Genomic DNA, 27,365 nt, shown 5'->3' with positions numbered 1-27,365 from the left:
TTTTCAGCTATCACGGGGTACAAGACAAGGTTGTCCATTAAGTCCATTGATATTTAACTTAGTATTAGAACCCTTTGCTATTGGTCTTCGTGAAGCCGAAAATACTCATGGGATTTTTGTGAATGAGACCATGCACAAAATCTGTCTTTACGCTGATGATTTATTGATATATATATATATCGAAACCTGAAAAATCTATTCCTGCTTTGCTAAAATTATTTGTCAAATTTGGAGACTTTTCAGGATATAAAATAAATTTTAGTAAAAGTGAATTATTTCTTTAAAATGAATCTGTATATATGATAATATTCCTTTTAAAGTTACGGATTGTTTCAGATACTTAGGTGTTATAATTACAAAAAAATATAAGGATATTTATAAAGCCAATTTTCCTCCTGTAGTGGACTTTATAAAGTACGCATTTAGTAGATGGAGCCCAGTTACATTTTCACCTATTGGTCGTATTCATGTAGTTAAAATGATGATTTTACCGAAATTATATTTATTTCAGAATATTCCTGTTTTTTGACTAAGAAGTTTTTTGATTGGATTGATTTTATTATTCTATCTTTTATTTGGGATAATAAAAGACGAAGAATTGGTAAATGCCATTTGCAAAAGTTGAAAAAGGACGGAGGTCTCGCTTTGCCTAATCTAAGGATGTATTATTGGGCTGTTAATTTGCGGTATATGTCCTTTTGGTTATATGGGGGTTATAGGAATGATCGACCAATTTGGGTAGACCTGGAACTGAGTGCTGTGAAATAGTTTTATTTAACTTCGTTATTAGGAGTTGCTCTACCTAAACAATTAGCTAAAGTTGCCAATTTAAACGTATATCCTGTGGTTAAGCACTCTCTACAGATTTGGATCCAGTTCCACAATTTTTAAGATTAAAAATTTTAAACTTCGTAGTGTAATTTATCGTAATTACTTTTTAAAACATTCTTGGAGTGGTCCAATTTTTTTACTTTGGAAAAATAAAAGTATTAATTCTTTTTTTGGATTTGTTTAAATAAGGCAGATTGATGTCTTTTGAACAATTAGTCGATAATTATTCTCTCTCATATTCACACTTCATAGAATATCTTCATTGTAAACATTTTTACAAACATATTTAAGTAATTTTACTTAGATATTGGAGGCTGACTTGTTAGATACTATTATGAAATGAACCCCTTGATGAAAGGTTCTATTAGAAGAATTTATTATTTATTATTACAATGGGATAAGCGTCCTTAAGATTAAACTGGATAGCGAGAAATAACTCAATTTGACTGTTATATGGGAGGATTGGACACGGATTCTGAAGCTGGTTATCTCTTCGATCTGTGCTAGTCATTCACTGATTCAATTTAAAATTGTACATCGTTACCATTTGACGAAGGAGAGACTTTCTAAATTATTTCCCAATGTTGATAAGTATTGTGATAGGTGTAAATCTGAGATAGCTACACTGACAGATATGTTCTGGTCAGGGTCTATATTAAAACAGTGTTGCAAGTCAGTTTTATCGACAATTTCTAAAACACATAATCAATTTACAGCCTAATAAATTGACTGTGCGTTTTGGAATAATTCCTCAAAATATCCATGGTATTTCTGTGTCTGAACAACATGTTATTGCGATTGTTACATTGATAGCTAGGAGGGCCATCTTGTTGAAATGGAAGGATATTTCAGCTCCTACTTTGTCACAATGGTTTTTCTCAAGTGATGCTGTGTCTTAGCTTGGAGAAAATTAGAAGTCCAACCTTTGAACCTTTATTTGATTTTGAGAAGAGATGGATAGGATGAGACCAGTCGAGAATAATACTATTGGAACAATGTATACTAGACAATGTCTGTTCGGGAGGGTCTAAACTAATCCGGCGGTGGACTGGAACTGGAGTGATCGTGCTGAGGATGAGGGAGTTGGTTCAGAAACAGTGCCAGTGTGTAGTCAGACTCTGAGTGAAGAGAAGCTCATAATAGAACAAAAATGCAGTCAACAGGATACTGCAATGTTAAATGTGACAAAATTGAACACGGTGAACGCAGGACGAAAGGTGTTATACTTCAAAGCGCGCAGTATATGGAATAAGGTTGATGAAATTGTAACAAGTTACAAACTGGCGTGTAAGAAGTTGTGGGTATCACTGAATTGTGGCGGAAAGTAGATTTTAGCTGGGAACTTAACGTCCAAGGATTCACGTTGTATTTTAAGGATAAACAGATAGGCGGATCAGTTGTTGTATATCTGTTGGTAAAAAAAAATGCAATCATATTATCAGAAATAGGTGACATAGTGTCGAAAGTTATTGAATCGTTGTAGGTGGAGTAACAGACTGCAACGGTAAAAAAGACCCTGATGGGAGTAATATACAGACCTCCAAACAATAATAAAGATCTAGTTTGCAAATTCCAATGGGAGATAGAAATTACATGCTAAGCAGACAATGTTTCAATAATACGGGGAATTTAAATATACACGTAGACTGGGAAGACCAGGTTGCTGCGAGATCCCAAGGAAAACCTCCGAGATGGCTTTTGGAACAGCTCTGGTTGAGCCCACTGCGGGATCAGCTGTTCTCGATTCGGTGTTGTGCAATGAACGGAAGTTGTTTGTGGAACTTAAGGTAAAGGAACCCTTCGGGATAAGTGATGATAACATGATAGAATTCACCCCGCAGTTTTGTCTTATGATTTCATACCCCGATCATTTTCAATAGCATTTCAATTTTCTATTTTAAGTCAGCACATTAAAGGTGTTTTCTAATGTTGATTTATGGAAGTTGTGTGTGTGTGTGTGTGTGTGGAATAGTTAAAAGTTGTTGTCGCTTCTGTATCCGGACGGGCTTCATGTATCGGCCCTGTCTGTAATAATGGACCGGTTTTAATGTAATTGTACTACTCCGACTCTCAGACTGGATCAGGATTCCACTGATACAAATGTAAACACCTTTTATGAGTTGGCATTTTAAAGCGAGAACTTGGTGAATGACGCTTGCCACCTGATTTCACCTGTATCAGTAATCAAACTGAGCTAATCTGCTGCAGGATCCTGTGCTGCGGTCGATAGTTTCTGCTTTCTCGTGACATTGTCGGCTTGAATTTGTTGTTCTTTTGTATTTTATATTGGTTCAGAGTTCACCACCTTGTGTTGCCCCGTTCCTGGGAAAAGGACTCCAACTCTGAGCCAAACCTTCGACGTTTCCTTATCGACATCGACTCTGTTCAGATCGTGGGGATGTCTTCCACAGAGGGTCATGTTCTTCCATTGGTTAACTCTTTCTTCCAAAGTGATAATTTTGTCATTTTTTTCTATATTGTACTTTTATTTAAGTTTAATGGTGCGGTGTCCATATCAGAATTCCACATGCTCGCGTTGATCGCTAAATCCTCTCTTCCTTGATGAAACGTCATCTCTCGAAGTTTCAGCTGACTAGTGCGTGAACTTATTACGTCTGTTATTCCTCTTCCGTCTCTATACGAGGTAACTGCGCTCAAGTGTATGTAGTGTTTTCTAAAAATTTTATCTCAATTGTTATTTTTCTTTATCAGTTTTCCAGATCTGTTTCGAAAAACAAACATAATGTATTTGCAGCAAACCTGTGTGTTGCCTTTGTTATATTTTCACTATTGAGCTCTTTCTGGCGCATTTTCTTAAGCCCTGAAATGATTTATTTCCATTTGTCACACTATGATCCAATTCGTTTGCATTTTGATATCCCAGGTATTTATCTGTTTCATTTCCATCCATCAGGTGTATCGGACATTGCTGCTCTACTCGCTCTATTGTGTTCTATTGTGCTCTACTCGCTTCATTGTGTTTAATGTTCTGCGGTTATCCAGTCCAAATGACATGTGTCTCCAGTGTGGGGCAGAATTAAATAGTTTTTGGTAGTCAACATAACAACATTAAAGCTTTCACATTCATTTGGGCTTGATTTAGAATTTCAGAATCTATTATCAGTTATCTTTACATATTTTCACACCCTCACGGCATACTTTCTGCTCTTCTGTAAGTATATTGTGATTATCTCAGTGAGTATCGAGGAGCTGTGGGATGCATGATGTTACAATTTTATATCCTGCTTTTAAACGGGTAAATGTTTATCAATGATATTACTGCTGCTGCACGTTTTCTTTTCCTTTTGCTCTCAGCTCCGGCTGCTAAAGACAGACAGACAGACAAACTTTATTGATCCCGAGGGAAATTGGGTTTTGTTACAGTCACACCAACCAAGAGTAGTGTAGAAATATAGCAATATAAAACCATAATTAAATAATAATAAGTAAATTATTCCAAGTGGAAATAAGTCCAGGACCAGCCTATTGGCTCAGGGTATCTGACATTCCGAGGGAGGAGTTGTAAGGTTTGATGGCCACAGGCAGGAATGACTTCCTGTGACGCTCAGTGTTGCATCTCGGTGGAATGAGTCTCTGGCTGAATGTACTCCTGTGCCCAACCAGTACATGATGGAGTGGATGGGAGTCATTGTCCAAGATGGCATGCAACTCAGACAGCATCCTCTTTTCAGACACCAACCTCAGAGAGTCCGGTTCCACCCCCCACAACATCACTGGCCTTACGAATGAGTTTGGTGATTCTGTTAGTGCCTGCTACCCTCAGCCTGCTGCCCCAGCACACAACAGCAAACATGACAGCACTGGTCACCACATCAGACACTCCCTCCCTTCCCATTACATCCCCTCCCTTCCCATCCCATGTTCCCCTCCCTCCACGTCCCATCACTTTCCCTCCCTCCCTGTCCCATCATTCCCATTCTCTTCCTGTCGTTTCACTCCTCCTTACACCGGATTTACCTTCTCCATGTCGGCCTCCAGTTTGTGACAGAAACTTTCGCCCCTCCCCTCTCCGTCCCCTATTGAGTCAGTGCCTTCGCCACGCTCACCGTCTCATCAGTCCACTCCTCGTCCCATCACTCCTCTTCCTCCAAAACCCCTCACCCCACCTCCCCAAAACACTCATGTATATGTGTATGTGTGAATATCTGAGATATATACATGTTTATTCAATGACAAAATCATTAGAATTAAAACATATATACAATACCCAAGACGATAGAAAACACAAATTAAAATACTGTTATTACAATCAATAACACACTCGATCCCGGGATTGCATCCATGTTCCTTCTCCATAGATTCTGTGTGCGACAGTGGCCATTGTAAGTCAGTGTCTCACTCCATCCCTGGCGGCCACATCAACCAAGCATTCGCCCATTTTAAATCAGCGCGACCCTCGTGCTCACTTCTACCAAAGCCGCCACTCCCTCCCCAGCGGCCATTTCAAGTGAAGCGTCGGCCATTTGAGGTCAACGTGTCCTTCACTCCTTCTCCGCCGCTCACTTTAACCAAGGTGTCGCTTCCTCCTTGGTTCAGTTTCAACCTTCCGGAACGGGGTCTCTGCCTTTGCCTCAACAGAATAAACGATGGTGACAGCCGTTTTCAATCGGAGTGTCAGCCCCTGCCTTCCTGGCGCTCATGTTAAACAAGGTATCCCAAACCCTAAACTGCCCCGTCAGACAGTTTAAGCGAAGCGGCGGCTATTTTATGTCAGTTCTTCATTCTGTCCCATTAGATCATTTTACATCGACCCATTACCCCTTCTCTCTTCCCAATGCGCCACTCTCTCCATTTCGGCCATTTTACCCGGTGCGTCTCTCCCTCCTGTTGGCCATTTGAAGTCTGTCCATCACTCTCTCCCCGTCGGCCATTGTAACCAAGGACTCAGGGACTACTTCAGGTCGGGCCGCCACTCCCTCTAATTTGTCAACTCCTGGTGTCCATTTTCTCTCAGAGTATCCCTCCCTCCCTGCTGATTATTTTCAATGTGCGAGTCACCCCCTCCCTGGTGACAGCGTTATGTCCGCGCGTCACTCTCTCCCTAGTTATGATTTATATTCTGGCTTTAATCCAGAATCCTATTTTTAATTATCAAAAGTAACTCCCTCCCTGTTGATAATTTTCACTCAGCGTGTCATCCCCACCCTGTCGGTCATTTTACATCTGCCTGGCACTCCCACTGTCTTGTCAGTGTGTCACTCCTTCTCTGCCGGCCCTGAGAAACAAGGTGACCATGGCCATCTTAATTCCGCCCATCGCTCCATGGGCCCATTGTCACTCAGCCCATCACTTCCCCCCCCCCAGACCACTTTCAGTCAACCTTTCACTCCCTCCCCAGTGACCATTCTAAATCCTTCTGCCGTTCCCTCCCTATTCACCATTTTCAATCAGGAAACCCTCGCAGGACAGACACTCTCGACCACCCTCCACTCGATTGCGCGGACTGTGTATCACAAATAATAAATATATCACCAACAACAGAGACCGATCCGACATCCTTATCTCGGATCCTGTGCGACATCACTCCGAGTGTCGTGGAGAGAGGAGGATACAGACACCAGGAAACGTGTGCGGTAATATTCCCAGTGTCGATGCAGAGACCCGACACCGTGCGCGGTAAAACTCTTGGTGTAGAGACTGAGATCGGGAACCGTCTCTGGCAAAATTCCCAGTTTTGGTTTTGGAGACCGGGAACCGTACCCTGTGTAATTTCCTGTGTGCTCTGTGAACACGGGGAACCGGGCGCAATGAATCTCCCGGTGTGGGGAAACGGAAACCATAAAACTCTCTCACACGCACCCCACCCCCGCCATTTTCAGGAAGGCGTGCCGAAGTTCCTTCAGTCTGATCATATCCACCGTCTCTGCCAGAATTTAGAACATCGTCATTTGTACAAAGTCGTCAATATCCTCATGACCCTCGACTTTCCTTGTAACTAATGAACCATCGGCGTTTTCGTGAAATTCCCTAAACGCAGCCCTGAGTTCTGTCAAACACGGAATTTGGGCGTCGCGGCCAATTACCAGGTTCACAGACCCGTTGGAAATGAACTGGAAGGTGGGAGTGAAAGGGAAGAGCTGGGTCCCATTTGGAGTGAACGGGAAGGGGTGGCATCCAGTTGGAACCTTCAGACGGTAGGAGTGAATGGGAAACAGTGCAGACGGTGGGGGTAAATGAGAAGGGGTCATCCGGTTGGCAGGCAAACGGTGGGAGTTAATGGGAAAGGGCGGAGCCCACTGGGAGGGAAACGGTGGGAGTGAATGGAAAGGGGCATTTGGACGATGCAAGCGACTGGGTAGGGGTACGTCCCGTTAGGAATGCGGATGGGTGGAGTGAATGGGAAAGATTGGCATTTGATTGGGATCGCGGTCCATGTGAGTGGACAGGAAGGGACAGGGTCCTGTGAGGAGTGCGGACCGTGGGAGAGGACGGGAAGGGGTGGAGTCACGTTTTGCAAAATTATCCTCAACTTCAATTTCATCCTGGGCGACTTCATGACCCGAGAGGTCAAATGTGATTGTTAACCGCTATGGTTATGATTCCCATTTGTACTCCCCTGCCCGTTTGTGCACCCTCCCACCCTCTCCTAGTCTGTGAACACTGCATTACTCCTCGTCTCTGTGCCCACTTCTACATATATTCATCGTGTGTGTGAGTGTGTGTGGTTCCCTGTGCTGCAGTTCCAAGGTGAACACAGTGAGAGTCTCCTTTGTAATCTGATTCAACTCGAGAACTCAGTTGATATATCTCACACTTTTTTTCGTGTCTGACTCCAGGAGTTTGTGATGGGACAGTGCGGAGGGATCTTCACTTTGTGTCTGACCTCGTGAGTGTGTAATAGGATGATGCAGAGGGAACTACACTCTGTGCCTGACCCCAGGAGTGTGTCATTGGATGGTGAGGAGGGAGAAAACCTCTGTGTCTGACGCCAATATTCCATCCCACATCCCTCTCATACTCAGGACCTCAGTGGACTCAAGTTGATTTTATCTGTCTGCGGGGGGCAGGCGGGGGTCAGTTAACCAGGAAGGGGGCTGGGTAGAGATGAGTTCCAGGGCAACCAGACTCTGCTAGTCTGACCTCCCTCAGCCTGGTGCTGAGACGCTACTGTGTCAGCATGAGCTCCGACCCACTGTTGCGGTGCACAGGGTGCGGGGGGCAGCAGAAACCTCAAATAAAACTCGAGTCCGGCACCAGGACAGGAAGTTACAGCGGTTTATTGGTTTGATCATGACAAATGTAAATTAAACGATGTGTGAGCTGCTGACGTGCGGGTATAAATAAGCTGCTCCTGACTCACTCACAGTCACACAATTAACCGACCAGTGGCAACGAGTGACAGTTTGAATAATCAGTCCCGTTTCTCACCGTCACTCTGCATCGGGGAACCGATGTTTATAAAATCACACTTCAGGACAGTGACCGAGATCGCTACAGATCCAGGGTCACTCCTGAGGGATTTGTCAATTTAACATCATTATATCGGCCAGGCTGCAGAATGCACTGTCTTCAGCAAAGGGAGCAAAAGGATTCTCTCCTGGGATAATCCCACCCCGGGACACTGGTGTCCCAGACTGAGCCCCTGCCCCTGGGCCCTTCCTGTCTGTGTAATTCCCCGGGGTCTCACGAGAGGGAGTCACAAACCTGCATATCCAGCGGAAGCTGTGCTGCAGGACAACAGGCGGAAATACGTCACTGCGGGACCGCATCCGATGTAACCGAGCGCAAGACTGGAGCTGGTTCCGTTAAAACCGTTGGGAATTACCCCGGCGCGCAGTCATTAAAGGTAATGGCAGGAGTTAAAGGGGAGGGCGGGTGTTAAATTGGAGGGGGGAGTTAGAGGGCAGGGAATCGGCCAAAGTGTACCTAAGCCCCGGGTGGTGATGTTCACACTTCCAGCTGTTCACAGATACACTCTCAGTCTGGGTCTGACTCTCCGCAGAGATCCCGCTTCCTTCCTCCCGGTCTCACTGAACCGATTCCACCACAGCCTGAAACAGATGGGAGAATAAAGATGAAATAAACAGATTACACAACAGTGACAGTAACAGGGGACTGGGGTTAATGTTTCAACAACACTCACAGACAAATATCACCTGAAAACCCGAGGATCTGCTAATATTTTATCACATTGAACATTGACTCAAACACTCACACAATCTGCTCCAGATTCGGGAGGGTCAGTATGAGGCGGCGGAGAGCGGGGACAGATCGGTCTGTCAGCAAGTTGAATCCCAAGTCCAGCTCCTTCAGTGATGGGTTTGTACTGAGAGCGGAGGCGAGATCTTCAGCACCAGAATCTGTGAGATCGACAAACTCCAGCCTGGAGATGAGAGAGAGTGTGGGTGAAGGATACAGAGAGACAGGAGACGGTACAAATCCCCGGTGTTTATCAGTAACACATTTACTGATCACATTAATGTTCAGTGTCAGACACCCAGTGACTGAAAACACAATCTCCCACAGCCTGGTACTTACCACAGTTTCTGTATTTTACACTCCGGGTTCGTCAGAGCCACAGACACCAGTTTCACTCCTGAATCTCCCAGTTGATTACCACCCAGGTTCAGCTCCGTCAGTGATGTGTTTGTACTGAGAGCGGAGGCGAAATCCTCGGCACCAGAGTCCATGAGACCAACATCCCTCAGCCTGGAGATGGGAGAGAGTGAGGGTGAAGGACACAAAGAGACAAGAGATGGGACAAATCCCCAGAGTTTATCAGTAACACAATTACTGATCACATTAATGTTCAGTGTCAGACACCCAGTGACTGTAAACACAATCTTCCACAGTCTGGTACTTACCACAGTTTCTGTATTTTACACTCCGGGTTCCTCAGAGCCGCAGACACCAGTTTCACTCCTGAATCTCCCAGTTTATTACCACCTAGTCTAAACACAAACAGACAGATTGATGAACAAAGTGATTCAAACCGTGGGTCTGAGGGAATTTCTCTCACTCTGATATTTCAGGAAACATTAAACCCTTCAGTAAATCACTGATTGAAGTTCCCATCACTGTCAATATCCCTCGCTGTCCAGCTCCAGGTGATTCACCGGATGTCAGTAATATTGTCTGTCGGTGTGACACTGTAAATTCCAGATATTCTGTCCCATTCCCCGATGGAGAGAAAAGTGTTCCTGACAGAAATGCAGAAATGTCAATGGGACACAATGAAATAGAGCCAACCGAGCTAAAGGGATGGGGAAGAGAGATACCACAGGACGTCAGATGGACGAGTGAACCAAAAGCATGAAGGGGGATGTGGAAGAGAGATCCAACAGCAGGAATGTATTGGGAAGAGTGATCCCATAGGATGAAAGGGGATGGGAAAAGAGATGCCACAGGAGCAAAGGGGGTGCAGAAGAGAGATCCCACAGGAAGAGGAGGGATGGGGAAGAGAGATCATACGAGAGGATGGGGGATGCGTAGGAGAGATACCTCAGGAGGAATGGGGATGCGAAAGAGAGATCCCACAGGAGGAAAGGGGATGGGGAAGAGAGATCCCAGAGGAGGAAGGGGTTGGGGAAGAGATATCCCAGAGGAGGAAGGGGTTGCGGAAGAGATATCTGACAGGAGGAATGGGGATAAGTAGGAGAGATACCTCAGGAGGAATGGGGATGGAAAAGAGGACCCAGGAGGAAGTCAGATGGATGAGAGATCCAAAAGGAGGAAGGTATGGGGCAGAGATCCTGCAGGAGGAAAATGAATGGGGAAGGGAGATCCCACAGGAGGATGGGGGAAAGGGGAGATCCCACAGGAGGAAGGGGGATGGGGTAGAGAGACCCCCAAGGAGAAAGTCCGATGGATGAACGATCCCAGCGGAGGAAGGCGGATGGGAAAGAGAGATCACACAGGAGGAAGGGTGACGGGGAAGAGCAATCCCACAGGAGGAAGGTGAATGGGGAAGGAAGATCCCACAGGAGGATGAGGATGAGTGATCCAACAGCACGATGTTGATGGGGAGGAGAGAGCGCACAGGAGGAAGGGGATGTGGAGAGCGATCCCACAGGGGGAAGGGGATGTGGAGAGCGATCCCACAGGAGGAAGGGGATGTGGAGAGCGATCCCACAGGGGGAAGGGGATGTGGAGAGCGATCCCACAGGGGGAAGGTGGTTCGGGAAGAGAACTCCCACAGAAGGAAGATAGTTGATGAAGAGAGATCCCACAGGAGGAAGGGGGATGGGGAAAAGAGATCCCAAGCAGGAGGTTGATGGGGAAGAGAGATTCCACAGATGGAAGATGTATGTGGAAGAGAGATCCCACAGGATGAAGGTGGATGCTCAGGAGAGATCCAACAGTTGGAAGGAAGGGGTGTGGGAACAGAGAGGCCAGTGGACGAAAGGGGGATGGGAAAGCGAGATCTCACAGTTGGATTGCTACCTGTGCCACGTGCTAGTGAGGTTAGAAATAGGAAGATAATGCAGCTAAATACATGGCTGAGGGGATGGTGCACGAGGAGGGGTTCATGTTTCTGGACAATTGGGCTTTCTTCCAGGGGAGGTGGGACCAGTTCGAATTGGACAGTTTGCACCTGAACTGGAGGGGACTAACATCCTTGCCGGTAGGTTAGCAAGTTCTGCTCCCGGGGTTTTAAACAAGGTTGCAGGGGGAGGGGAACCAGAGTGTTAGAGCAGATAGTGAGGTGGAGGAGGATAAGGGTCATGCGAGGACTGCTTGTATAGACAGATATCAAAGGTTTGTACGTGACAGAATTGTTCTCAGGTGCATTTATTTCAATGCAAGGAGTACTGTAAGTAAGGCAGATGAGCTTACGTCGTGGATTGGCACATGGGATTACTGCATTATTGCTATTAGTGAGACTTGGTTGCAGGAGGGGAAGGACTGGCAGCTTCATATTCCGAGGTTACGTTGTTTCAGACGTGATAGAGGGGGAGGGATGAAAGGGGGAGGAGTGGCATTACTAGTCAGGGGAATATCACAGCTGTGCATAGAGGGGACAGCCCGGAGGGCTCGTCTACAGAGGCCATATGGGTGGAGTTGAGGAACGGGAAAGGTGTGACCACACTAATAGGGTTGTATTATAGACAACCCAATAGGCAGAGAGAATCGGAGAAGCAAATCTGTAGAGAGGTAGCAGACCAATGTAAGAAACAGAAAGTTGTAATCGTGGGGGATTTTAACTTTCCACATATTGACTGGGACTCCCACTCTGCGAAAGGGTTAGATGGCATGGAGTTTGTCAATTATTCTGAAAAGTTTTTAAAATCAAAATATTGAGGTACCAAAGATAGAGGGTGCAGTACCTGATCTCCTATTAGGGAACCAGACAGGTCAGTTGACAGAAATATGTGTAAGCAAATATTTTGGGTCCAGTGACCAGAATGTCATTAGTTTCAAGATAATTATGGATAAGGACAGGACTGGTCCACCAGTTAAGGATCTGAATTCGAGAAGGGCCAATTTTGTGGAAATGAGAGAGGATCTGGGAAGAGTGGATTGGGATAAGTTGTTTTCTGGCAAGGATGTGTTCAGTAAGTGGAACGCCTTCAAGGGTGAAATTTTGAGAGTGCAGAGTTTGCATGTTCCTGCCAGGATTAAAGGCAAAGTTAACAGGCAGAGGGAACCTTGGTTTTCAAGGGATATTGGTGATCTGGTTAAGTAGGTGATTAGCAGGTATAGGAAACAAGAAACAAATGAGGTACTTGAACTGTATAGAAAATGTAAGGGAATACTAAAGAAGAAAAATCAGTAAGGAAAAAAGAAGACATGAGGTTGCGTTGGCAGATCATGTGAAGGTAAACCCGAAGGGTTTCTACAAGTATATTAAGTGTGAAAGGATAGTAAAGGACAAAATTGCTCCCCTAGAAGATCAGAGTGGTCGTCTACGTGTGGTGCCTCATGAGATGGGGGAGATCTTAAACAGTTCTTTGCATCAATGTTTACTCAGGAACCTGGCATAGTGGATATGGAATTAAGGGAAACAACCAGTAGTGTCATGGAACATATAGAGATTAAAGAGGAGAAGCTGCTTGCTGCATTACGGTGAATAAAGGTAGATAAATCCCCGGGCCTGACATGATATTTTCTCGGACCTTGAGAGAGACTAGTGTAGAAATTGCAGGGCCCCTGGCAGAAATATTCAAAATGTCCTTAGCCACGGGTGCGGTGCCAGAGGATTGGAGGGTAGCTCATGTTGTTCCGTTGTTTGAAAAAGGCTCCAAAAGTTCACCAGGTAATTACAGGCCAGTGAGCCTGACATCAGTCGTAGGTAAATTATCAGAAGGTGTTCTGAGAGATCGGACATACAAGGATTTGGACAGCCAAGGGCTGATTAAAGATAGTCAGCATGGCTTTGTTCATGGTAGATCATGTTTAATGAATCCTGTAGAGTTTTTCGAGGAGGTTACCAAGAATGCATATGAAGGAAAGGCTGTGGATGTTGTCTACATTGACTTTTGTAAGGGCTTTGACAAGGTCCCACATAAGAGGTTAGTTCTAAAAGTCCGGATACTTGCTATCCATGGAGAGGTTGTAAACTGGATTCGAAATTGGCTGTGTGGGAGAAGACAGAGAGTGGTAGTGGATGATTGCTTCTCAGACTGGAGGCCTGTGACTAGTGGTGTGTCTCAGGGATCTGTGCTGGGACTATTGTTGTTTGTTGTCTGTATCAATGATCTAGATGATAATGTGATAAATTGGATCAGCAGGTTTGTGGATGACACTAAGATTGGAAGCGTTGTGGACAGCGAGGAAGGCTTTCAAAGCTTGCAGACGGATCTGGACCAATTGGAAGAATGGGCCAGAAAATGGCAGATGGAATTTAATTCAGACAAGTGTGAGGTGTTCCATTTTGGAAGGACAAATCAAGCTACAACATTCACGATAAATGGTAGGGCACTGAAGAGTGCAGATGAACAAAAGGATCTGGGGGGTTCCGATACATAAGTCCCTGAAAGTGGCGTCGCAGGTGGACAGGGTTGTAAAGAAGGCTTTTGGCATTCTGGCGTTCATAAATCAAAATTGAGTTTAGGAGTTGGAATATTATGGTGAGGTTGTATAAGTCATTGGTGAGGCCAAATTTGAAGTATTGTGTGCAGTTCTGATAACCTGACTATAGGAAGGATATCAGGAAGATTGAAAAAGTACAGAGTAGATTTACTAGGATGTTGCCGGGTCTTCAGGAGTTGAGTTACAAGGAAAGATTGAACAGGTTAGGACTTTATTCCTTGGAGCATAGAAGAATGAGGGGAGATTTGATAGTTTACAAAATTATGAGGGTATAGACAGGGTAAATGTGAATAGGCTCTTTCCACATAGATTAGCAGAGATAAATTACAGGAGGACGGCTTCAGGGTGAAAGGGGAAATGTTTAGGGGTAAATTCTTCACAGAGGGTGGTGAGAGTGTGGAATGAGCTGCCATCTGATTTGGAAAATGTGGACTCACTCTTAAGCTTTAAGAATAAATTGGATAGATACATGGATGGGAGAGGTCTGGAGGGTTATGGACTGGGTGCAGGTCAATGGGACTCGCGGAATACGGTTTTGGTACAGACTAGAAGGTCCAAAAGGCTTGTTTTCTCTGCTGCAGTGTTCTGTGATTTTATGATTCTATGGTGAGGAGAGTTCCCACAGGCGAAAGGGGATGGGGAAGAGAGATCCCACAGGAGGAAGGGGATGGGGAAGAGAGATCCCACAGGAGGAAGGGGGATATAGAGAGAGATTAAACAGGATGAAGGGGGAAGGGGTTAAGAGATCGGCCAGGAGGAAGAGGGATGTGCAAGAGAGTTCCCACAGGAGGATGTGGGATTGGGAAGAGAAATCTCACAAGAGGAAGGGGTGCGGGGAAGAGAAATTCAACAGGACAATGGGGCATGCCAAAGAGAGATCCGACAGGAAGAAGTCGATGGGGGAGAGAGATCCCACAGGAGGAAAGGGTATGGGGAAGAGAGTTCCAACAGCAGGAAGGGATAGGGAAGAGAAATCCATAGAAGGAAGGGGGATGTGGAAGAGCGATCTCTCCGGAGCAAGGGGGATGGGGAAGAGAGATCCCACAGGAGGAAGAGGGATGGGGAGGAGAGATCCCACAAAAGGAAGGGGGATAAGGAAGAGAGATCTCACAGGAAGGGTGGTGGGGTGTGTGGACAAGACATCCCACAGGAGGATGAGGAAAGAGTAATAGAGAGTCCACGGGAGGAATGGGGATGGGGGCGAGATTCCAAAGAATGGAATGGAGATTGGGATGAGAAGTCCCACAGGAGGATTTCAAGGGTAAACGATAATCCTACAAGACGAGACGACGCAGACATTTTTTGTACGTGTGTGTTGGGTCTGAACAGAGACCCAGAGGAGATGCGCCCTCGCTCTTTGCCTATCTGGAAGTGAGCAAAGTCACACACGGGGAAGGGCAGTGGGAGGACAATCTCACAATGGTATTTCTTTCCTTCTCACTGGGACAGTCTGCTAACCGTCTCTTGTCCCTCACCGGGAAGGGGGTGTGACTCTCTGACCCACCTGCTGCAGTCAGTGTCGGTCTGGGTGTCAGTAACAGTGAGAAGGAACATTGTCAACGGACGTGTCACAGGCAGCGAGAAACACGGCCATTCCTGTGATTTACTACCATTCAACCAATGGCCGTTGTTCACTGATCTGATGAAGTCTCCAACATCCCTTCACAAGGAACCACAGAACCCTCCTGTCCTTGGGGAATTACAGACCAATCCACTGGGCATTTGTCACAACTCTTCACAATCTGATTTACTACAAATTTATAAAAATTCCTTTACATTGAAACAACACAATGGAACAGTTTCACAGATCAGAGTGAGAGATAAATCAAGTTACCTCAACTCCTGGCACTTGTGCAGCCCAGGTCCCAGCCGCTGTATTCCCTCATACTTAATGTGGCAGATCTCCAGGTCGAGCTGTTTTATTGTATCACAGAGTCCGAAGACATGAGACAGGACCGCGCAGTCAATCGGGGTCAGTGTCATTTCACTGAATGGAAGTGTTTCCACAGATCCCAGTGCGGCCTGAGCCAGTCCACGATTCTGAGACTCAAACAGGTAGTGTAATGTGTTCAAGAGGCTCCTTTTACCAGCTTCACTCCATGTGTTTCCACTCTGGCGTTTAATCTCCTCGTTCACCCAGTCAATCACCCGGCAGGTCGTTTGATGAGGAAATGGACCCAGAAACTCCTCCAGGCCCCGAGCTGTCATTGGGGAGGAGAGACCAGCAACAAAACGGAGAAAAACCTCAAATCGCCCATCTGTCATGCTGTGGACTTCAGTGAGGAATTTAAGGATATCCCCGGGATGTGGTTTCAGGAATTGTGCGACTGCAGCTACAAACTCTTGGATGGTGAGGTGTGGGAATGTGTACACCACACACCGGGCAGAATCCTCTCTCTCCAAAAGCTCCATCAGGAATCCAGACAGGAATTGGGAAGGCTGCAGATTGTACTTGATCAAATCTCCATCTGTAAACACAATCTTCCTCTCGGACACTCCTCTGAAGGCCATCTGACCAACCCTGAGTAACACATCACGGGGGTTCTCAATCTCACGGCCGTGGTTTTTCAGGATGTTGTAAATATAGTAGGAGTACAGTTGGGTGATGGTCTTGGGAACTCGCTGTGGGTCCCTGACTCTTTGTGTGAAGAAGGGGCCCAGTGCCAGAGCGAGGATCCAGCAGTAGGAGGGGTTGTAGGTCATGGTGTACAGGATCTCGTTCTCCTTCACATAATTGAAAACAGCTTCCGCCACCGTCTGATCTTCAAAATGTCTGATGAAATATTCCTTCCGTTCCTCACCAACAAATCCCAGGATTTCAGCCCGGACACTGATATTCGCCTTTTCCAATAAATGTAACGCAGTGGGGCGAGTGGTCACCAGCACTGAACACCCTGGGAGCAGCTTGCCCTGGATTAAACTGTACACAATGTCAGACACCTTGCACTTGAATTCAGGATCTGTGCATGTGGACTGAAGGTCTGTATCTCTAGGACTGTCAGCAAAATCAATTGTGTCATTGAATTCATCCAAACCATCAAATATAAACAGCAATCCCTTTGGATTCTTCCAGACCTCTCTCAAGATATTCCCAAAGTAAGGATACCGATCGAGTATCAGTTCCTTCAGATTTATTCTGCAGTTAATGGTGTTTAAATCCCGGAATTTGAAACTGAAGACAAACTGGAATTGTTGGTATATTTTCCCTGTGGCCCAGTCGTAAACAATATTTTGTACCATTGTTGTTTTCCCGATCCCTGGGACTCCGGCCACTGCTGCTGAACTCCCAGATTTGGATTTACTTCGCGAAAAGCTGCTCTGAAACAGCTGATCCATCTGGAGTTTTTCCAGGAGTCCACTGAGATGTTTTTGTCTCCACTCCTCGTGGTCTCTGCCTCTTGCCAGCAGCTCCTCTTCCACCAGTCTCCGATCTCGAACAGTAGAAATGACCGTGAGCTCAGCGTATCGATCAACCAGCTGGAAAACCTTCACCTTCTCCCTCATCAGGATCGTGTTCACTCTCAGTGATTCAGTTTGTGCCCGCAGAGTCTCCTTGTGTTTCTGTTGAACATCTTCCATGGGGACAGACAGTGGACAAACTGTTAGATGTCTCAACTCAGAACTCAGTATGTAAGCACACAAGAGTTAGCTCAGAGCTGTTGCATTGATTGGATTCATCAATGGATGTTCGTTCAGTGAAGTAAATTCAATTAACAGACCGCTGACTGGACAGAGAGGCCTGTTCCAGATAAACACCAGGTCATCACATTTCCACATTAACTGTGTTGTGAAGGTGAGTATTTCCCTGGTAGTTTACTGACCCCCAACTGTCCCATAATGGACAATCTCCCACTACTGTCACAGCTGTCATTTTTTGTGGAAGAATCTTTTAATCCACAATGTTGATGTGGCATATGGAGATGGAGAAGAGGGTAGTGGGCATTCTGTCAAAGGAACAGATTGGGGAATCATAGCTCCCCTTCCCACCCACCATCACTGATACAAAATACAAAGAAGTAACTTTGCGCATCAGCACGTGCACTGTGGGTGGCTGGTTGGGGTGTGTGGCATCTCAAAGTGGCTTTGAATCCTGTCAGGGGTGTGTGGGGCCTCACAATGTGTCAGGGCCGTAACAAGAGTCTGTGGGGTCTCACAGTGTGACTGCACCGTCAGAGGTGTGAGGTGACTCACAGTGTGTCGGGACAATATCAGGGGTATGTGGGGGCTCACAGTGTGTGTGGATCCTGTCATGGGTATGTGGGGTCTCACAGTTTTTCAGGATCCAGTCAGGGGTCTTACAGTGTGTCGTGAACCTGTCACGGAATCTGTCAAAAGGGGGTCAGGACCCTGTCATGGGAGTGTGGGATCTCACAAATAGTCAGAAACCTGACACGGGTGTGTGGGGTCTCACAGTGTGTCAGGGCCTTGTCAGGGGTGTGTGGGGTATCACAGTGAATCACGACCCTGCCCGGTTTTATCGGGTCTCGGTGTGTGGCAGGACCCTGTCAGATGTGTGTGGTGTCTCACAGTGTGTCAGGACCCTGCCAGGGGAGTGTGCAGTCTGACAATGTGTCAGGACCCTGTCAAGGGTGTGTAGTGTATCAAAGGCTGTCAGGACCCTGTCAGGGTGTATGGGATCTTGCAGTGTATCAGGACTCTCTGAGGGTGTGTGGGGTTTCACAGTGTTTCAGGACCCTGCCAATTGTGTGTGGGTCTCACGATGTGTGAGGACCCTACCAGGTGAGTGAGGGGGCTCACTGTGTGAGAGGGCCCTGCAGGTGTGTGTGGGGTCTGACAATGTGTCAGGACCCTGCCAGATGTGTGTGGGGTCTCACAGTGTGTTTAGACCATATCAGAGATGTGTGGGGACTCGCTGTGTGTCAGGAAACTGTCAGGGGTGTCTGGCCTCTCATAATGTGTCAACACCCTGTCGGGAGGTGGTGTGGCATCTCACAGTGTGGCTGCCCCCTGCCTGGGTTGTATATGGTCTCACAGTGTGTCGGGACCTTGTCAAAGTTGTTTTGTCTCACAGTACATCAGGACACTGTCAGTGGTGTGTGGGGTCTCACAGTGCATCAGGAACCTGTCAGAGGTCTGTGGGGTCTCACAGTGTCAGGACCCTGCCAGGTTTTATAATGGTACTAAGATATCCGACCATTCTGAAATTAACAACGTATTTTTAAGACTTGTATTTTAAGTCGTATCAATCTGATTCTTCTTCAGATGATACCTATATGAATGCTTTTTTCAGTAATATCAACATTCCCACATTGTCTGCTGATTGCTTAATACAGTTTGATCAGCCTATTTCCAATGAAGAAGTGGCTGAGGCTATAAGTGCTTTACATTCTGTTAAGACCCCATGACCTGATTGCTTTCCTGGGGAGTTTTGTAAAACCTTCACTACATTACTTACACTTTATTTATCCTCTGTTTTATCAGAGTCCTTTAAATCAGGTAAACTCCCTAATCTTTTTATGAAGCTTTTATTTCTCTTATTCTTAAAAAAAAATCCAGCTGCATGTTCTTCATGCGGACTGACTTCTTTATTAAATGTTGATTCAAAAATTTTATCCAAAATCTTAGCTCGAAGACTTCAAAATATTTTACCATCTATTATATCAAATAACCAGACAGGATATATTAAAAATCTTTACTCACATTTTAATATACGTCGGTTATTGAATGTGATAGATTCACCATCCAAAAAAAAGGTGTATATTATCCTTAGATGCAGAAAAAGCCTTCGATAGGATTGAGTCGAATTATTTTTTTAAGTCCTTAAAAAAGTTTAATTTTGGGCCTAATTTTATTCAATGGGTTAAATTAATTTATTTGTCTCCTACCATTCGGGTTAGTACTAACTCTCAAATTTCTAAGCCCTTTAAATTACAGCAGGGAACTAGACAAGGTTGCTGTCTTAGTCCTTTACTTTTTGCTTTAGCTATAGAACCCTTAGCAATAGCATTTTGAGAATCTAAGGACATTTCTGGTATACTCAGGGAAGGTAGGACTCAAATTGTTGTTATATGCTGATGACATTTTACTTTTTATCTCTAACATTGAAACTTCTTTACCTTCGGTTCTTTCTTTAATTTCCCAGTTTCATATTTTTTTTCAGGATATAAGCTGAACTTACATAAAAGTGAGCTATTTTCTTAAATGACCTAATGTCATCAAATGCCAAATTTCCATTCCAAGTTGTTACAAGTCAATTTACATATCTAGGTGTAACAATTACTAAAAACTTCAAGAATTTATTTAAAGAAAACTTAAATCCCTTATTGAATTATGTGAAAAAAAACACTTTCTAAATGGTCTCCTCTTTCTTTATCCCTAATTGGCCGTATTAATTCGATTAAAATGAAGATTCTTCCTAAATTTTTATATCTTTTTCAGGCCTTGCCTATTTTTATTCCTAAGACCTACTTTGATTCTTTAGATTCAATTTTAACATCTTACATTTGGAATAATAAACAAGCTCGTTTAAGTAAAGTTTACCGACAAAGAAATAAAGAGATAGATGGATTAGCCTTACCCAATTTTAGGTTTTACTACTGGGCTGCCAATATAAGGAACATTACTTTTTGGTCCTATTATATTTATCGTAAAGATTGCCCAACATGGCGGTCTCCTTAGAAGTTAATTCTGTAAAAAAAAATCCTCTATTGTCTCTCTTCTTGGATCATACTCTTCTTTTTCAGCAAATAAAACAACAGATAACATAATCGTTAAGCAAACTTTAAGGATCTGGTCTCAATATAGAAATGTTTTTGGTTTAGCGAATTTTTCATTATCATCTCCTATTCTCCTTAATTATGTTTTTATCCCTTCCATGACTGACAATATCTTTAAGGATAGGGATGAACTGGGTATTAACTGTTTTTGGGACCTGTTTATCTCAGGATCTCTTGCTTCAGTTTGACCAATTGTCAACTAAATTTGCACGGCCAAAAACACATTTTCACTGATACCTTCAAATGAGAGATTTCTTACATTCCCAATTAACTACTTTTCCTATAGGTCCTGATAAAAATTTATTGGATGATCTTTGAAATTTTAAACCTTTCGTTAATGGTTCTTCTACCAGTATCTATCTATAATTTGATGATTGATTCTAGACAAGACTTTTTAGATAAAATAAAAAAATCTTCGGAGAATGACCTAAATTGTCAGATTTCTGATGAAAGATGGAATAAAATTAATAAATCATCTTTCTTTCTTTCCCGTCATTCTCTTCTGCAATTTAAAGTGGTTCATAGAGCTTACATTTCTAAACAGAAGCTGTCCAGTTTTTATCCAAACGTTTCTCCAATTTGTAACAAATGCAACTCTGCTGATGTTTCTTTAATTCATGTTTTGGTTTTGCCTTAAAATTGAAAAAATTTTGGCGGCAAGTATTCCATACCTTCTCACAACATTTTAGTGTCCAATTTGACCCAAATCCCCTTACTGCCTTGCTTGGTATTATTGCAAATGAAGATATAACTTTAAATACTCCTAACCTACAGGTTTTAGATTTTACCTCTCTTTTAGCAAGAAGAGCAATCTTGCTTAAATGGAAGGAGTCTACCCCTCCTACACATCTCCAATGGCTACGTGATATTATGTCTTATTTAAATTTAGAAAAGATCTGCTGCTCAGTCCTAAATTCGAAACAATCACATGATATCTGGGGACCTTTCCTAAATTACTTTTCCAAGTTATAAAGTTTAACAGTGCACAGACTTTTATGTATATTTCTATCTTTACTTCTTAAACAAATATGTTTTTTTTTCTAATTATCTATGATCATCAGCTTTTTTCTTTGTTAGTTGGTAGGGGGTTGATATTTTTATATTAAAAATTTTCTTTTACGATGTATGACCCATCTTTAAATTTTTGATTACAGATTACCTTTATATGATATGCTATAACATTTTGATCAATTTTATTACAATATATGAATGTACACAATTTATGTTGAGATGTATCTATGTGTTGCACTCTGTAAATCTTGTTTTTTTTCTTCTGAATAAAAATATCGTAATAAGAAAGGACTCTGTCATGTATGTGTGCGGTCTCGCAGTGTGTCAGTACCCTGTCAGATTTCTGTGTGGTCTCACAGTGTGACAGGACCCTGTCAGATTTCTGTGTGGTCTCACAGTGTGACAGGACCCTGTCAAGTGTGTGGGGACTCACTGTGTGTCAGGACCCTGTCAGGGGTGACTGGGGTCTCAGTATGTCAGGACTCAGTCAGTGATGTGTGGGGTCTCACTGTCAGGACCCTGTCAAATGTGTGGGGTCACACAGTGTGTCAGGACCCGAACAGGGGTGTTTGGGGTTTCATAGTTATGTTGTGTTCCTATCAGGGGTGTCTGTGGTCTCAGTGTTTCAGGACGGTGTCAGGGGTGTGTGGGGTCTGGTAGCGTGTTGGTTCCCTGCCAGGGGTGTCTGGGGTCTCACAGTGTTTCAGGACCCTGTCAGGGGCGGGTGGTGTCTCACAGTGTGACAGGACCCTGTCAGGTATGTGTAGGGACTCTATTCAATGTATTCAGCTGTGATAGGCAGTGTAGGAAAACATTGATCTTGTACATATTTAATTTGGAGAATGTGACAGTGGTAGAAGTGATGCTGTTCAATAATCAGGGAGTGTGTCAGTTTCATATTCAGAAATGGGTGTGGAAATTTCACTGTCAGGTGTGTTCCCTCTATAAACCGGCCCTGGTGAGACCACACCTGGAATATTGTGTACAGTTTTGGTCTCCAGGTTTAAGGAAGGACATTCTGGCAGTTGAGGAAGTGCAGCATAGATTCACTAGCTTGATTCCTGGGATGGCAGGGCTGTCTTACACAGAGAGATTGGCGAGATTGGGCTTGTACACGCTGGAATTGAGAGGGGATCTGATTGAAACGTTTAAGATAATTAAAGGATTTGATAGGATTGAGGCAGGAAATATGTTCCAGATGTTGGGAGAGTCCAGTACCAGAGGGCATGGATTGAGAATAAGAGGTCAGTTATTTAAAACAGAGTTGAGGAAGAGCTTCTTCTCCCAGAGAGTTGTGGAGGTGTGGAATGCACTGCCTCGGAAGATGGTGGAGGCCAATTCTCTGGATGCTTTCAAGAAGGAGCTAGATAGATATCTGATGGATAGGGGAATCAAGGGATATGGGGACAAGGCAGGGACTGGGTATTGATAGTGAATGATCAGCCATGATCTCAGAATGGCGGTGCAGACTCGAGGGGCCGAATGGTCTACATCTGCACCTATTGTCTATTGACAATGAGGAACAAGCTTGTAGTGATTTACTAAACCCGTGTTCAGGGACACTGAGGGATTTCATTGACCAGATGTGGACTGGAACATCATTAACAGAGGTCTCAGAGACGTGTGTAGTTTGTAAACTTCCTGTTGGTCTATCTCTGGTACCAAATTTAAATTATCATCTTTGGGATTTGTTCCTGTAATTGAGAGAGACTGAACCAAGGTTCTGGCCGAGTTTCCTTATATTTATGATAAGAGCTTCAAATAATCAGATAAAACATGGGCTGATGCAATATTAATACGTCTTGTGATATTTGTCTTTCCTTCACTCTCTCCTCTGTTAAATGTGCAGTTGAGTGATCCAACTAAGTCTGCAATGATGAAGCCTTACAATCTCTTGAGCCTATGCACTGCCCCGGGCTCCATTTTCACAGACATGATGGGCTTATGGATGTAGTGAGCTCCCATCCAGACGGACACAATTTAACTGCAATATCTTTTGAAGATATTTTCAGTCCTTTGCACCTTCCTTGCCGAGATCCCACAACCCTCGGTTTCCCTGTCTTAATTCCCATCTTTCATCCTTCGACAGTGTCCATCACACAACACCGGCAGACATGAATTTCAGCTTCTGTGGACTGAGCTGAGGAATATGTCCCCAGTCTCACCCTCTCTAACACTGTAGCAGTGTTTGCACTCGGGAGTGTAGATGTGAACACAGCGGGGTTCATCTGCTGCTCTGTGGTTGAACAGACCAGTTGTGATCTCTGTCACAGTGCCAGTATTTACCTGGTCAGATCCTCGTGGCTCAACAAACTGAACCGCCCTACGCAAATTACAACCGTTGGTGGAAACAGAGGTCAAATTTCAACTTTATGAACTCTGCCTCAGCCTCATCTGGGCCATTGCGTACCGTTCCGATCACCCCACTGCCGGAGGGATGTTGAGGCTCTAGAGAGGGAGCAGAAGATGATTACTGGGATGCTGCCTGGTTCAGAAGGCATGTGCTGTCTTGAGAGGCTGGATAAAATTAGATTTTCCCTGGTTCATCGGAAGCTGAAAGGAGCTCTGACACAGGTTTACAAGATTACGAGAGGCATAGATAGAGTGGACAGAGAGAATCGGTTTCCGGCAGTTGAAATGTCTATTACCGGAGAGAATATATTTAAGGTGAGAGGGTGTAGAATGAAGGAGGATGTGAGGGATAGCTTATTTTTTAAATCAGAGAGTCGTGGCTGTCTGGTAAGGTTGTAGAGGCAAATTATTAGAAGCTTTTAAGGGACTTTTGGACAGTCACATGGATGTAAGGAAGATGGAGGCATGTGGACATGGTGTAGGAAGGAGAGATTAGTCTTCAGGTTTGTTTGATTTATTTCTTGGCTGTTTCAGCACAATATTATTTGCCTAATGGCCTGTTCCTGTGTTATACTCTTCAATGTTCAATGCACGTTCACTTACCTTTCAGCTCACCGAGAAACTTTAGTAATTTTTGAGCGGGAATTGGTCGATGGGAAGAATCACAACCTGTTTGAATTTAAACAAATTGAGGAAATGATTTTTGTAAAGTTTTGAAGTGTGCTGTGCTGCGATCCAAATTAAAAAAATCTCTGAAATAATCTCACCATATATCTGTATTTCCTTCAGTATTTTGTCAAACTTTGGGACACCAATCCTCATTTTCACAAAGGTTTCCCACATCACCCTCCGGGCGCGGGAGCCTTTCTCCATCACCAGGCTCAGGAGGAGTTTAGAACTGTCCGCCCGCTCTCCCTTATCAGCGAGATCAGAGATTTTCTGTGAAGAGTAACGGTGAACATATTGGGGACTGACAGATTCACACAGAGAATGAGAAGTAAATGATGTGCTCTGTAACGGGATCACACCGAGCAGTCACCCGGACGGGTGCTGATCCTGTCTGGACATGGACTGTACATTGTGAGTGCAGAGCACACGGAGGGACATTCACTGTGAACCTGGTCCACCAGTCAATGAGATCCTGGCTGGTCTGTGACCGCTTCATTGACGTGGCTCCAAATCCAGAAATAATTCCTCACCGGATTTGACCGTGTAAAACAAAATCAGAAAATGACGATGACAGATGAGGAAAGAAGTCAGGAGGGTTTTTATAACAGAGTGAGCAGTCACAGGAGAAGTTGCAGAGAAGATGATGTGATTCATCTCCTCAGTCCGCCAGTGTCCAACATGACACCTGATGCCTTTCCTTTGCCTTTTCCAGTGGAGCTTTATTCAGTGATTACACATTACAACATGGCAGTATTCCCCAATCGACACTATTTGCAGTTACAGATTGTAACACAATCATTTCCACCCAGAACAGAACACACTCGAGCTCCTGTGGCACCCACTGATGATACCCAGGTTCTCACAGCCATCCTGCTGTCACGCTGCATGTTCTTCCCAAAATAAAAGTTCCTACTATATTTGATGACACCAAAGTTGGGGGTGTTGTGGATAGTGTGGAGGGCTGTCAGAGGTTACAGCGGGACATTGATAGGATGCAAAACTGGTCTGAGAAGTGGCAGATGGAGTTCAACCTAGATAAGTATGAAGTGTTTCATTTTGTTAGGTGAAATATGATGACAGAATATGTATTAATGATAAGACTCTTGGCAGTGTGGAGGATCAGAGCGATCTTGGGGTCCGATTCCATAGGAAGCTCAAATTATCTGCGCAGGTTGACTCTGTGGTTAAGGAGGCACATAGTGCATTGACCTTCATCAATCATGGAATTGAATTTAGGAGCCGAGAGGTAATGTTGCAGCTTTATAGGACCCTGGTCAGACCACACTTGGAGTACCGTGCTCAGTTCTAGTCACCTCACTACAGGAAGGATGTGGAAGCCGTTGAAATGGTGCAGAGGAGATATACAAGGATGTTTCCTGGATTGGGGAGCATGCCTCATGAGAATAGGTTGAGTGAACGGCCTTTTCTCCATGGAGTGACGGAGGATGAGAGGTGACCTTATGGAGCTGTATAAGATGAAGAGAGGCATTGATCATCTGGATAATCAGAGGCTTTATCCCAGGGCTGAAATAGTTGCCACAAGAGCGCACAGGTTAAAGGTGCTGGGGAGTAGGTACAGAGGACATATCAGGGGTAAGTTGTTATTTTTTTATGCAGAGAGTGGTGAGTGCGTGGAATGGGCTGCCAGCAACGTTTGGTTTTCGATGTTTTCTATGTTTCTATTTCCATTTAAATTCATGTATTGCAACCTCGTTCAATTGTTACCCGCTCCTCTCACTCTGAACATTCAGCTGCCACTGGGATATTTACACCTCTTTCAATCATTGCTTCTGATTCACAGTTTTATGAATTATATACATTTATTTGTGAAATATTTTTATGCTTTATTATCCGATGATTGCGAGTTCCGACACCCATCAGTCCTGTGATGTGTGAAAATTCAAACCCATTCTCCCTCCCACTCACCCGATGTTCCTCTCCGCTGAACTGATTCTCGGCCGTTAACGCCAGGCTCACTCCGTGCACCTCTCCTTCCATCGCCTGCTCCAGCCTGTCCCGGTAGAAGTCCGTCAACTGCAGCAGCTGGGAATCGTCCCAGCTTGCCAGGAGCTCGGTGATCACTGAGCCCGGACCTGTGACAGAGAATGGAGAAAATTAAAGACAATACCAAATACCTATTGGTGAGCAAATTTCTCTCTGGAGCCTAAAGACAGGAATTCTGTGCAGCAAGTGATGAAACACAATCTGAAATAGACGCACTAATGTGTTACTGTTTGAAAGGACAGGTCAGGGATGGAATTACACAGCAAAAGAAAGGACTCTGAAGAGTGCACTGAAGAAACTAGATACAACTCAAAGCATTTAATTAATTGAAAGTAGGGTCATGTGGAGATAGGGTTGTAAAGAAAGCTCTGATACACCAGATGTTATAAATCTAACTGTTGAGGATAGACACACAAAATGCTGAAGAAATTCTGCAGTCAGTCAGCAACTAAGGAAACGTGTATAGAGCCGACGTTGGCGGCCGGGACACTTCCCGAAACGTTGATTCCCATAGCTGCTGACTGACCTGCTGAGATCCTCCAGCATTTTGCGTGCATTGCTTAGATTACCGGAATCTGCAGATCTTGGCATCTCTGTTGAGCAGAGAAATTGGCATGTCATGTTGGAGTCAAATGGGTTGTTCGCGATGTTTAATTCGGAGTATTGCGTGCAGTTCCAACTTGGATCAGCTTTGGAGGCATTCAGTTCTCAGTATTTACACCTGTGTTTACCAACTTCAGAAACTTGCCTTCAATGGGCAAATGGTGC

The 27,365-nt window shown here is 44.5% G+C and overlaps 2 protein-coding genes across 5 annotated transcripts in view; both read right to left on the bottom strand.

Moving 5' to 3' along the window:
• LOC132389638 (zinc finger protein 229-like) overlaps positions 1 to 27,365 on the bottom strand; it is a 195,479-nt gene that overhangs the window by 50,496 nt on the left and 117,618 nt on the right. The window lies entirely within an intron of this gene.
• The window catches only part of LOC132389629 (NACHT, LRR and PYD domains-containing protein 3-like), a 43,796-nt gene continuing 24,476 nt past the window's right edge, over positions 8,046 to 27,365 (bottom strand). For all 4 annotated transcript variants that reach the window (XM_059962140.1, XM_059962141.1, XM_059962143.1 and 1 more), the window contains 8 exons: positions 26,520 to 26,686; positions 24,692 to 24,863; positions 24,528 to 24,593; positions 15,659 to 17,396; positions 9,657 to 9,743; positions 9,331 to 9,501; positions 9,008 to 9,175; positions 8,046 to 8,843 (listed from right to left, as the gene is read on the bottom strand). In XM_059962140.1, the coding sequence (XP_059818123.1) occupies positions 8,756 to 8,843; positions 9,008 to 9,175; positions 9,331 to 9,501; positions 9,657 to 9,743; positions 15,659 to 17,396; positions 24,528 to 24,593; positions 24,692 to 24,863; positions 26,520 to 26,686 (2,657 nt within the window). In that variant the 3' untranslated portion in view covers positions 8,046 to 8,755. The remainder of the gene's footprint in view (positions 8,844 to 9,007; positions 9,176 to 9,330; positions 9,502 to 9,656; positions 9,744 to 15,658; positions 17,397 to 24,527; positions 24,594 to 24,691; positions 24,864 to 26,519; positions 26,687 to 27,365) is intronic.

Source organism: Hypanus sabinus, unplaced genomic scaffold (assembly GCF_030144855.1).
Source record: "Hypanus sabinus isolate sHypSab1 unplaced genomic scaffold, sHypSab1.hap1 scaffold_62, whole genome shotgun sequence".
Taxonomy (NCBI): Eukaryota; Metazoa; Chordata; class Chondrichthyes; order Myliobatiformes; family Dasyatidae; genus Hypanus; species Hypanus sabinus.
This window is presented reverse-complemented; position numbering and strand designations above follow the sequence as displayed.